This window comes from Mytilus californianus, unplaced genomic scaffold, assembly GCF_021869535.1.
Source record: "Mytilus californianus isolate M0D057914Y unplaced genomic scaffold, xbMytCali1.0.p SCAF_5, whole genome shotgun sequence".
Classification (NCBI taxonomy): Eukaryota; Metazoa; Mollusca; class Bivalvia; order Mytilida; family Mytilidae; genus Mytilus; species Mytilus californianus.
Genome location: NW_026262701.1, coordinates 110,228,614 through 110,241,650, shown reverse-complemented (window position 1 = coordinate 110,241,650; position 13,037 = coordinate 110,228,614). Strand labels below are relative to the sequence as shown.

The following is a 13,037-nucleotide window of genomic DNA, read 5'->3' as shown; positions in this document are numbered from 1 at the left end:
GTCAGCACTGGGTTTGTGGTTCATTAGTAATTATTATTATATTTATATTTTCAGATTGTTCAGTTGAGTAACAAAATGAAATTGCTGGAATCGGAACTCACTAGGCTGGGTGATCTGCAGTACCAATTTAATGAAAACATTTACAAGCAGTTTCCAGAAACATTGAAAAAACAGAAAATACACCATAATCTTCATACTGAGCAACAAATCAGACTTCATGGGGTCCCTATAGGTTATACTACTGGTAAAAGTTAATAAATGTTATTTTTATACACCTAGCTGTTGATTATTTGTTAATTTGCTATTCAAGATGTTTGGATTTTTTAGTACTAATTTATCAGTTGATTTTTTTTTTAAAACAAACTACAATTTGGTTGAATTTTAACAGGATTGATATTCCAGCATATAAAAGCATGTAGTCAAGTAATTGTTAAAACGATTTTCAAATTGAAAAAATTCAAAATTGAGAAAAGTAAAAAAAATTTTCCGGAATTGTTGAAAGACATGTTCAAGATGAAGAGACAAAAAGACAACTCAGACCACACAGAATTGTAAAAATTAAGAACTGAATGTTATATAATGCAACTTATTAATTTGACATATTTTTCAATTTACCTACAATTGTATAATTATTTTTTTTATTTTAGAGACAGGGGAAAGCTGGTGTGGTATAGTCAAACATTTTCAGAGCATTACAAACCACCACAATGCCAACAAAGACACAGCTTTGAAGTTAGCTCATGTTGAGGAAGTTTGCCATATCATTGACAGTGGGACATGGTTTTCAAATGGGAAAAGGTATAGGACAGCATTTATCATGTGATAATTCTTATATGATTTGCATATTTGGGAATACATTGATATGATTAGTCGAGAAAACTTCGAGAAGTTGTTCTTAATGTTGTTTTTTTTCCGATAGACGACATTGACCTAACTTCTTTTCATAACCAATGTAAACAAGATGGTGGCAATGATAACACAATCTGGACCGAGGTTAACAAAATCTATTTTCACTTAGCATTAATTGTTAAATCAAAAAATAAACACAAAACATTTTTTTGAATGATAATAAGAGTTTTTGTAGTTTATTCTTTATCAGATAGCAAATTCACGAAGTACATATATTTTAGTTAACCATCATATATATTCTTGCGCTAGGCTTATTCAATTTCACAAAAATACAATTTACGTGTGATATGGGTTATGAGTATGGTTAAATGTATTCCTTATCTCCAATTCTAAAGAATTTTATCGCACGGCGGGTAAATTATCACGTTTTGATTGGATTTTACTAACCCTCTATGGATCGGTAGGGGTCAGTAGCAAACCATATAACTTATAATAAGGAGTAAACACCTTTTAAAGGAATTTATTGGTGTAGAAACTGGACCAAGTCACTCACAAACTTCGGACTTTTATTTGTTTGTGAGTGAATTGATCGAGTTTATACAGGGGAACTAAAAGTAATATATTTTTTTACAGAGTTCAACCTGCACAACAGACAATTGAAGAGATAAATCATCCACGGATTCAAACTTTTGTAATGGGAAATAGGACACAGAAAAAAGATGGTAGGATTTTAGTTTTGGATACAATAATTTTTTTTAAAGTTGCTACAAGCTTTGAATGAAGTTGCAGAGGGTATCATGTTTTTGACCCGTTGTCTGTCCTTCTGTCAGTCTATCAGTCCTGTTCTTGTCATCGCAACTCCTCTAAACCACACACCAGAATTTCATGAAACTGGTAGATAATAAAGACATACTTTGAAGGTGTGCATATTGACAAGAAATTGATTCAATTTTTTTTTCTAGGAGTAATGCCCCTTTGAACTTATTTGCCTCAATACACTTCTGCAACAGTTTGTCATCGCAGCTCCTCTGAAACTGCACAACAGAACACCCTGTTGATATCTGTTGGGCTGTTAATGTATGATAAGACACCTAATTGCAGGATAAATTTATAAACCAAAACACTGAAAGCTAAAGTTTTAGGCATTATGACTTCCCACAAGAAACTGGGAGTTGAAATCAGATGCTATAGAATTGTAAGCCTATTCTCCTTAACTAATGGCACCTGTAATGTTAAACAATTAAAAGTCAAATCATTAGAAGTCAAAGTCTAGTATTTTAATGAGTCAATAAATAAGTTAAAAAGGAAGAATGTAAGGAAATATATGTTCAGCTGTTCTTGAAACACTTAACACCATTTTCTATACAATAAAACTGAATTCTTAAATAATTTAGCAGATATCACTTAAATGTATTATAGTCTTCTTAAATAAATTGACATTTTACAATTTTTATTAGAACAAATTATAGGAGTGAAAAGAAATGTAGGAGACGAAATCAGAAACATGAAAAGGAAGGATGGAAGTAAATTAAACATTGGAGAAATTGTTTATTTTAAATTAGATGACCATGTAAGTATGCCATTTTTTTTATTCCAGACAAGTTTGTTCACTGTGATTTTCTCACATGCTTTTATCATGATAGATAGACAATAATAGTGCATTGACTTGACATTTCAACGATATAAGGATGAGGCTTAGAAACAGGGAAATGCGAGGCTCTGCAATCTAGAAAAAAACATTTTCAATTGTTGTTTAATGTGTTAATATTATTTATTTGATTCAAATATTGTGAAAAATCGCCCTTTAAAAGGCCTCATATCAGGCGGAGAAATATACAACACAGTGAACTGTACATTACCTGTTGAAACCCTCAATCGATGGTGGACAAATTTGTTTGAGTATGGACTAAATTATCAACTATACATAAATCATTTATAGATTTCAAACAAATATTATTAACAAATGAAATATGTTTTTCCAAAATATGTAAAAGAAATAATTAAGTTTGAGTCGTTCCACTCATCATTGTAACATTGGAAACAAGAACAGGTTGAAGAGGTAAATATTTATGAGGAAAAGTGATATCAGGTCAGTGACGGTATGTGACAAAGAAATATACAGTCAACGCATTTTGACTGCTCAAATAGAATGAGTGCAGTATGAAATAATACAATATGAGGATGAATACCATTAAACCCTGGAGCTTGTTCATTGTCCAATAGTTCCAAGCTAATGATTGCCATATTAGAGATATGAACATGTTCAATTTAAGATGAAAACACTAAGTTAATATCAAAAATTATTACATAAACATGTCTGTTTAACAACTAATCTGTGTATCTCCGGGTGATTTAAAACAAAAACAAAAATCAGATGTTACACACCTATAATGTATTTCCCCAGATAAATCACTCAATAATGAAAATTTTTCCTTTTGATAAGTTCATTGTTCATTTTTAGAATTTAAACAATAAACTGATACCAAGGGGTAGAGATACATTAATAAATGCTTATAAACGATTTTTTTTTATGGATTTTTATTGGTTGGAATCTAAAAGTTTTTACACCTACCTTAATCAATTGTTGTAAAAGATGCAAAATATCATAAATTATGCAAACAATTCAAATTTAAAGTTGTTATTTTTTTGAAAGATAAAGTATCTTTAAAATGTTCTTTTTCAGATTAATTATGGTAAAATTGACTGCAAAACCAGTTCAGATGTTACTGTTTTGTTGATGATACCTCACCAGGAAGATCCCTTATTCCATTGCAAGAGCCTTACACTCACCACAAGAAGAAAAAGTTTGCCTTACAATATCATTGAGGGCTCTTTGTTTGTATCTCATGATTGTAGAAATGGTGGATGCTGTTCCATGGTTACAAACCAATCTATTAGACAATTTCGTCATAATTATAAACATGGTGTCTATCTTATTAACAGATTTAAAATTCGTTTTAATTATAAACAATTTAATTCCTGATTTAAGGGCATACTATATAGTTAAGCTATATGTTCAGGTTAAACACAATAAAGGGAACAGTCCAAGTTTGCACCTGGGGTAAGAAATAGAGATCAGCACAATTGAAAAAGAATTGTTATCCTCAATCAATAATATTCGATTTTTATAAAACTTATTTGGTAAGTGAAAAAACTACTGGAAATGTTTTACATTTTAATTTTACATTCTAATTTGTATTTGGTTAGGCAAGTGCTCAGGTCACAGACACTACTGGTAATAGTCACCTCTGGAAATATATGTCTTTAATAAAATATAACAAGTCTTTAAAGCACTATTATAATTCCAAAATCAACTAATTATTATACCAAACAAAGAAATTATAGGAAAAATGTTATATCTTTTATATTCAGAAAAAAATAATACCACCATTCTTAATAAATGAAAAACCGGATTATTGGCTACCTTTTTCCATAAATTTTCTGAAAACATCAATACTTTAGGTGAATAAAATTTAGTCAAATATATTTTTCCGTCAGTCATACTACTGGAATTGTAAATAAGTCAAAAATAAAGGAAAATTTACCATAGAATATACTTGTGGTCATCAAAATAACTTTTAAATGCATTCTTCAAACAAACAAAAAACTCTAATGTCAAATACAGATCTATAACAATTCTACATGATTGTGTTCATAATATGAATTTGAAATAATACCAAAAAAACTCATCTTTTCAGTTTATAACCAACTGATACAAAATTGTTTTTTAATAATATTTTCTGGTTTTAAATTAGTACATCAAGAATTTTAAGCAAATTATTGTTTTCATCATTTTTATGCCCTTCCCCCCTTTTCCTGTAGACATAGGCAATAGGGGCATTAAGAGTTACCCTTTACTGTCTGACCATCCCATTTTCGTCTCTGCACTTTAAATTAAGTATGACTTATAGAAATTTAATTAAACTCCTACACAACTCTAAATAAAAACTCACTCGCAGACAAGATCTAATTGAGCAGTACGTCAATAACCTTTCTAGAATTATGCCCCTTTATAACATGGAAAATTGCAATATTTTTTTCTTGCAATCTAAAGTTTTCCTGATCCAAGTTTTATGAAACTCAAACAAAATGCTAAGAACCACGACAGGTAGACAAAATTCAAATATAGGTTGTGAGTCATTTACCATTCTTGATTTATGCCCCTTTTTAACTTTGAAAATTGGAAAGTTTGGGTGGATACCTTCATATTCTAAGACACACTCTTATTCTATTTTTTTAAATTTTGTATCAAGCAATAAATGATGCTACATTAAGGCAGACTTCAAAGAATCTATACATTCAGCCATAGTAGTTACACAAAAAATATTTATTGTTGTAGTGGACTGAAAATATTTTCCAGGCTATAAATGATCAACACTTAATAGATTTAAAAATGTATAGATATGAAAATTAAGTTTATTTCAATTTTTTATGGGCATTAAGATAATCTGAAAATGAATACATTTACAATTTGAATAAATTTAATGGAAAAAATATGGTCATTTTTGAAGGGCAATTTCAAAATTTCTGAAAAGGACAATTTTTGGATCCCTTATCTCACCTGAATTTAAATATTATTTTAGTCAGAATTTTCAAATTTTGAATTAAGCTAAAGGATCCAATGGCTTATATTGATAAACATGATAAAGAGAACTGTATTTATTGTATTAAGTAGTTTAGCTGTATAGCTAACATAATGAAGACATATTGTAAATGTCCCTTTTATTGTGTTTCACCCTTTGTATGTGAATGTGTTTTAAGAATTTAACATAGACTACACATCATGTTTTATATTTGTATAAAAATAAGAGATGTCATATGAATGCAATTAAGACTATTATATATCCACTAGTCTGTTGTTGTTAACTTTTACAAAAATTTTCTCCTCTGAAACTACTGGGCCAATTTAACCAAATTTGACCACAATCATTATACAAAATGTAAGGGTGTCTAGTTTAAAATTTGTTCGACGACCCTGCCTGCCAACCAACATGGCTGCCATGACTAAAAATAGAACGTAAAAACCTGTTTTTTGCTTATATCTCTCAAACTAAAGCATTTAGAGTAAATTTGACATGGGTACAAATGTTCATCAGGTTTAAAATCAGTCAACCAGTAGTTGGGTAACACTGCACTTGAAATATTAATTTTAAGAAAATTTTGGAGGTTTTAGTTATCTTGAATATTTTTATATATAGAAATAAACTGTAAACCCAATAATATTCAGCAGAGTAAGATCTACAAATAAGTCAACTTACCAAAATTATCAATTGACTCCTTAAGGAGTTATTGCCCTAAATAGTCAATTTTTACCAATTATTTGTAAATTTTTGTCATATTTTACAAAAATCTTTTTCCTGAAAATAGAACATATAGGTAAAATGCAGTTTTTGGCTTATAACTCTGAAACTTCTAAGACAAATTTAATCAACCTTGGCCACAATCATGAAGAGGGTATCTAGTTTAAAATTGTGTCTGATGATCCTGCCTGCTCACCAACATGCCTGACATGGTTAAAAACAGAACATACATGTAATGGTAAAATGAGTTCTTGGCTTATAGCTCTGAAACTTAAGCAAAAGTATAATGGTTGCATTATTTTATGCATCAATTGTAACAAAAAATTCAGGTGAACGACACAGGCTCCTTGGAGCCTCTAGTTAAATAATTAGATTATCTTCATATAATAGCTTGTTTTCTGCTTAGCATGATTGTTTCTTGATATTGTTAAGAAATATATTAAATTCAAGAAGGAAAACGGAGATGATTTTGTTCAATTTTACTGATAGTACTCATGGAAATAAGGTCTTAAATGTAATTAAGAAGCATACAGAGATTTTTTTTAAATCTATTTATACTGATTACAATCTAAATGAAAGCTATAACTGTATTAGAATTTGATAAAAATACCAAAGTGTACCACTAACTGAGCATTGCTATCTCATAGATTGAGCCATTTGCTTCCTTGTTTAGTATATTTCTTATTAAAGTTTATTTATCAGTGTACATGAGTATCTGGTAAATTTGATTTCTAAAACTAAAAATAACAATATCAAACCTTTTGCATTTTGGCATTTTACAAGATTTGCATAAGAAATTTCGTGAAAATTTTACTGTACAATAAATCAATATATGTAAAGATATCTGGTTTTGAACACAACCATATTGTAAAATATCAGCAGTGAGTGCAGTCAATGATCTGTAAGGCAAAACAAAAACTTATTTTGTATTGATTTGTATAATGGTATAATGGTGTGATGGTGTTGTTGAATATCTGTAGACACTGTGTAAATATTCAGTTATTATGAACCAAAACATGAGAATTTTTTTACTATAACAATGTTTAAGACCATAAAAAAAAGCCTGTTCTAGACCCTCAAAAAAGGGGATCAAAACAGGTTAATCACTTTATTGCAATACAACATTTTATTAAAAAGTATGATGGAAAGCCTTGTTTCTTTGTATTCTTTGTATAATTTCCATTGTGATATATATGACAGTTTTAATATAACATTTATGGTTTATGAGTCAAAAGTTGTCTATACAGGGGTCAACCCTAAGTATTTGAAGTTGGAATTTTTTCTTTGTATACCATGTGAAAATTCTGGCCATTTATATTTGTGCTAGACTTTATTGGGTATCTCCATTCAAAAGGCCAAAATTTCCACTTTATTCCTATGAATTTTTTTCCCTAAATAGCCAGTGCTTATTCATAAATGATTTAAGTATTTAAATTTTCCTTGGTGATATGTTAAGCATGAATTATGATGCATTAATCACAGCCCTTTATCTAATCTTTATTGCCTTACCAGAGGTATACTTGATAAGTTCTCTCTCATTGTGACATGACTGATTAATCCTGCACTTTTAAAAGATATGATAATGTTGCTGATACAAGCTTTATCTCTTTATCTTATCATTTTACAGGCAATTGAAGTACATCCAATCATATTGCTAAATCATGTAAAATTACATATGTAGGATAAAAAAGTTGTTTGATTTATTGAGAAATTATAGATATTAACTCTATGATGTTGAGAAGAGTGGTGATGTCAGAAGGCATCGATATGCCCCTGCTGTAGCAGAGGGGGCATTACATTTTACCTTTGTCTGTCTGTACGTCAGTATGTCTGTATATAAGTCTGTACGTCCCAAAGTTGGTTCAAAACTGTCCGTTATCTTACTTTAGTTTGCCTCAACCAAATGTTATGAAACTTATACACAATGCTAGTTAACACAACACACAGATCAAGTTTGAATTTTGGTGGTGTCACTTTAATCGTTCTAGAGTTATGTCCCTTTACAACTGGAAAAAATGCTGATTTTGTTTTCGTTTCTGTAATCCAACATAAGTTTACTACAACCAAATGTTATAAAACTTATAGACAATGCTTATTCAACAAAGTACTGATCAAGTTTGAATTTTGGGAGTGTACCAATTTTTTTTTGTAGAGTGATGCCTCTATACAAATGTTTTTGTTTCTGTTCTCCAACTTAAGTCATCTCAACCAAATTTTATGAAACTTATACACAATACTTATGTCCCTTTATATAATATGCAAGCAGTGGTATCATCTGTGTCCAATGAACACATTCCCTATTTTTTTCTATGTTTAATTTATGTTTATTCATTATAACTCTATTGCACATCATTACAGAAAAAAACAGTTTTTATCTCTCCTCGACAAGAGATTAAATTTGAGACTTAGGTATGCTATAAACAGGAAATGTCAGTTGAAGTGGAACCACTAATGGTATGTCCATGATATGTGGTATGCAGCTCCCATCTCATGTACTTCCATGGAGATAATTTGGCCGGCCCCATCAGTTATGGTCCATTGACTCTGAAACTTTTTTCTATTTAACTTACTTTCATAATTTATACATTAGACACAAATTTGTGTCTTAAGCCACAAAAAACTATGAAATATTATCAAGGCCATGTAATACCAGAGAAAGGTTTGGTCAGTTAAAAGAAAGAATTCCAGCATGTAAACCTGTAAGAATTCAGATATATGCACGCTAAAATATCTGTTCTTTCTGTTGTAAATAATTTAGATGAGAATTAAGTTGAAACCTACAGAAAACCTGATAGACAATTAACTTTCAGAAAATATTCTCTGAACCACTTGACATGCAGGGCTTAAACAGCAACCATGGCAAAAATATACCTCGAAATTTTATTATTTATTACCGATAAGGCTGTTCAAATCATTTACAAATGTTCCATCATGTATTTTATCGATTCTGATCAACTCTGTGACATCATAACACGGAATTTGTACTAATGTAAAAATAAGAAGATGCGGTATGATTGCCAATGAGACAACACTTGAGACCAAATGACGTAGAAGATAATAATCAAAAGTGACTGTATGGACTTTTCGATGTGCAAACCCATACTGCATAGATAGCTTTTAAGGCCGCGAAATAACAAATGTAAAACAATTTAAACGAGAAAAACTAACGGCCTGATGTACGTATAAACAAAAACAAAATATGATATTTATACAATAACACAAACACTGAATTACAGGATTCTAAATCTTGACATACAGAGTGATGAAGGGTTTGTATTGTGTAACTGATAACAATCACATCAACGAAACTTCTTTTAATGACAACATGTCGAAATGTCACAAAAATAGCATGTATACTTTCGGATTAAAAATTCCAATTTGTCTGTTTGTCTTTTTCTTTTTTAGCTAAGGCGTTCTCCGTTTATTTTTAGATCTACTTGGTGACTGGGACTATTATACTAATAGTATAATAGTCCCAGTTGGTGACAAGTATGTCGAATCAAAATAGAGTTTTACCTGAATACTTTTGATTGTCTCTCTGGTATCTTAATTTCGCCCCTCTTCTATGGTCTTTGCTTTATCGTACTTAATGATTGCTATCATTTAGCGATCACTATGATGTCTTTAATCATTTTTAGTTTGTTTCTTTGTATATAGTTTCTAAATGAAAAGCAAGTTGTCCATTATCACTTAACGTAAGTAATTATACAAATAAAATAGTTTCAAGTCTAAAAAAGATTGTGTTACCTTTTATTGATCTTCCATTTTGATGTCATAGATAGCAATGTCTTCTTTTCTGACAAACTCTCATAATGAACATATTTGCATAATCATCCTTATGCTTTCGATTTATATCTTATTAACTATATTAAAGTACTGAAACTATCAGTTCTTGAAAATGACTGACTTTTGCAGTTCTGAAAAAATGACGGGAAAATGCAGTACTGAAAAATGACTGAAATATTCAGTACTGAAAAATGACTGAAATTTACAGTACTGAAAAATGACTGAAATTTACAGTACTGAAAAATGACTGAAATATTCAGTACTGACATATGACTGAAATTTACAGTACTGAAAAATGACTCAAATATTCAGTACTGAAAAATGACTGAAATTTACAGTACTGAAAAATGACTGAAATTTTCAGTACTGAAAACAACTTTTTCTAAACATTACTAAAAATGATATATAAATTAATGTACTGAAAATACATGGGTAAGAAATGTACTGATTAGTGATGTTTCCTAAAAGTACTGTTTATATAGCGGGATTTAATGTACTGATTAGTGATGTTTCCTAAAAGTACTGTTTATATAACGGCATTTAATTTACTGAGAAGTGATGTTTCCTAAAAGTACTGTTTATATAGCGGCATTTAATGTACATGTAAACGTTAGGCAAATTGTTGGTAGTGTATAAATACCCTGCCACGTCCTCTCTGTGTTTTTGTGATCTGATGAGTTAAGCCCTTATCAACTGATTTTTATAGTTAGTTCATATGTTGTACTGTTACACTGCTGTCCCAGGTTAGGGGTGGGTGCCCGCTAACATGGTTAACCCCGCCACATTTTGTATGTGCCTGTCCCAAGTCAGGAGCCTGTCATTCAGTGGTTGTCGTTTGTTGCTGTATATCGTATATCATATTTGTATTTCGATCATTGTTTTTTTACACAAATCAAGCCGTTAGTTTTCTCCTTTGAATTGTTTTACATTTTTCATTTCGGGGTCTTTTATAGCTGACTATGTAGTATGGGTTTTGCTCATTGTTGAAGGCCGTACAGTGACCTATAGTTGTTAACTTCTATGTCATATGGTCTCTGGTGGAAAGTTGTCTCATTGGCAATTATACCACATCTTCTTATTTTTATATCACTAACTTCAAAATATAAAAAGTAAATACAACCAAACATCAGACAAAAGTCTTTGTACATGCAAAGTTAATTCTAATATTTAATATGGTTATTCATGTATATGAATATTGCATATACATGTATGCATAGGAGAGTTATAAATGCAGTGGAAAAGTTAACTTATTATTAATGGATATTAATATTTGACAGTAATTTACAATCTTGATAAAAGAAGAAAAAAACTTAAAGAGAAAGAACAGTTCAAGTACTAACAAAACAAAACAGATTAAATTTATAAGTTATCAGTTTTCCTGAATTTCTAGTTTAACCATAATTATATTCCAGATGAAAGTTTATCTCTCAATTGCTTAAGAATTAATATGTGGCCTTGAATTTAAAAAAAAAACAAATGTTATCTTATCTATATTACAAAATACAATCCTAAAAGAGAGACCACATGCAAATTTTAGAAATAACAGTATAGTTTTGGAATTTCTGAAGTAAGTTTGGAAAACCAATAATAATAAGTTTTAAGATTTATGATGAAATTGGCATTTTTTAATATACAAGCCAAAACAAGTCATAAACATACATGAAACTAGCCTTTCATAATGAACAGACCTTTTACTTACAAAGCCTGGGGGTAATGTTGTTTGTCCCATCATAAGTCGCGTTGCTTTATGAATTGTCAACAAAATGCACAGAACTATCGGATGAACAAAATTACCAAATTTGACTTAAATTATATAAAAAAATGAATCTGCCCAATGTTGAATAATATAATATATTTTAATGTATTTTTCAGGACTGACAGTAGAAAATATATGGATGGAAGCAAATCTTTGTTTTCTTCAAGTTCAAATTATGACAAAAACAGTATTAAAAGAAAAGGAGAAATGTTATCGGGGAAATCAAGTTCCAGTTTGTCCGATGATGTGTTTAATAGTCACTCTGCCTATGAGAAAAATACATTTTTTAAAGCGAAAAATAGTAATAGTAGTGTATATAATAGTCATGAAACATACAAATTTAAAAATAGATTTGATCCAATAGCAGATCATAGTAAAAATTATTCAATTGAAGAAAACAAAAATAGTAATGGAATTCATATGACTGACGATCTTACGGACTGTGAGTTAGCTAGAAATTGTCAATTATCGTCGTGTGTACATAAGCATGTTAAACAGTTAACAGAACAGAAGTGTGATATTTGTAAAGAAATAGACTTGCCTACTGGCAAAGCAAGTACTCGGGGACAAAAAATTGTTGATATTGAATTTTTAGGTATAAAACCAATACAACAGAGTCCAACTTCTTTAAAATGGCATACAAAATTAACTACAAGGACAATAAATATGAGATCTATGAAAATGCCAACTTTAAGACTGAGGGGAAAACCTACTAATGAAAATTTAAAAGGAGATTTAGAAAGCCAGAATATCAAGAAGAAAAATTCAAATATTTTGAAGGACATTTCTGGTGAGATAGACAGGCAGACTTTTGTGGCACAGTATGTGGATAATCTTGAACTTCCTCTGGAAATAGATAATCTTGAATGCAATGCAAAAGAAAATAAATTTAAAAATGATCATTCAGACTCTCAGGAATCTTCGAACTTTCAACTTACTCAGTCTGTAGTTCATGATGTTGGACCTGGTCCATTTATACAGGAACCAACTCAGGTGCAGTACATCTCTAGCAGCAGTGAAGAAAAGACACAGGTACTTCTATGCATTGTTGTAATTGTTTTAAACTTGTACTTACTGTCATTTTGAAATAATTAAAACTGGCATAAAGATTCATATACATATATATTTAATGTAATTATTGAGCACTGTAATCTCTGTAGAAGATGTACAGAGGTAGGTTTGTGTCAATTCATTTAATGACGGACGAAACATGTATTATAATAATATATATCTGTTTTTCCAACACACAAAATAGTGTAAATTATATTGCTGTGGACCCATTATTTTTGTTTGTATAAATTTTCATGGATTGAGGGAAAAAATAATTTTTGTGGATACTTGATTTC

General features: G+C 30.1%; 1 protein-coding gene across 3 annotated transcripts in view; it reads left to right on the top strand.

Moving 5' to 3' along the window:
* The window catches only part of LOC127700596 (uncharacterized), an 86,032-nt gene that overhangs the window by 53,823 nt on the left and 19,172 nt on the right, over nucleotides 1–13,037 (top strand). For all 3 annotated transcript variants that reach the window (XM_052204144.1, XM_052204143.1, XM_052204142.1), the window contains exon 7: nucleotides 11,808–12,723. In XM_052204144.1, the coding sequence (XP_052060104.1) occupies nucleotides 11,808–12,723 (916 nt within the window). The remainder of the gene's footprint in view (nucleotides 1–11,807; nucleotides 12,724–13,037) is intronic.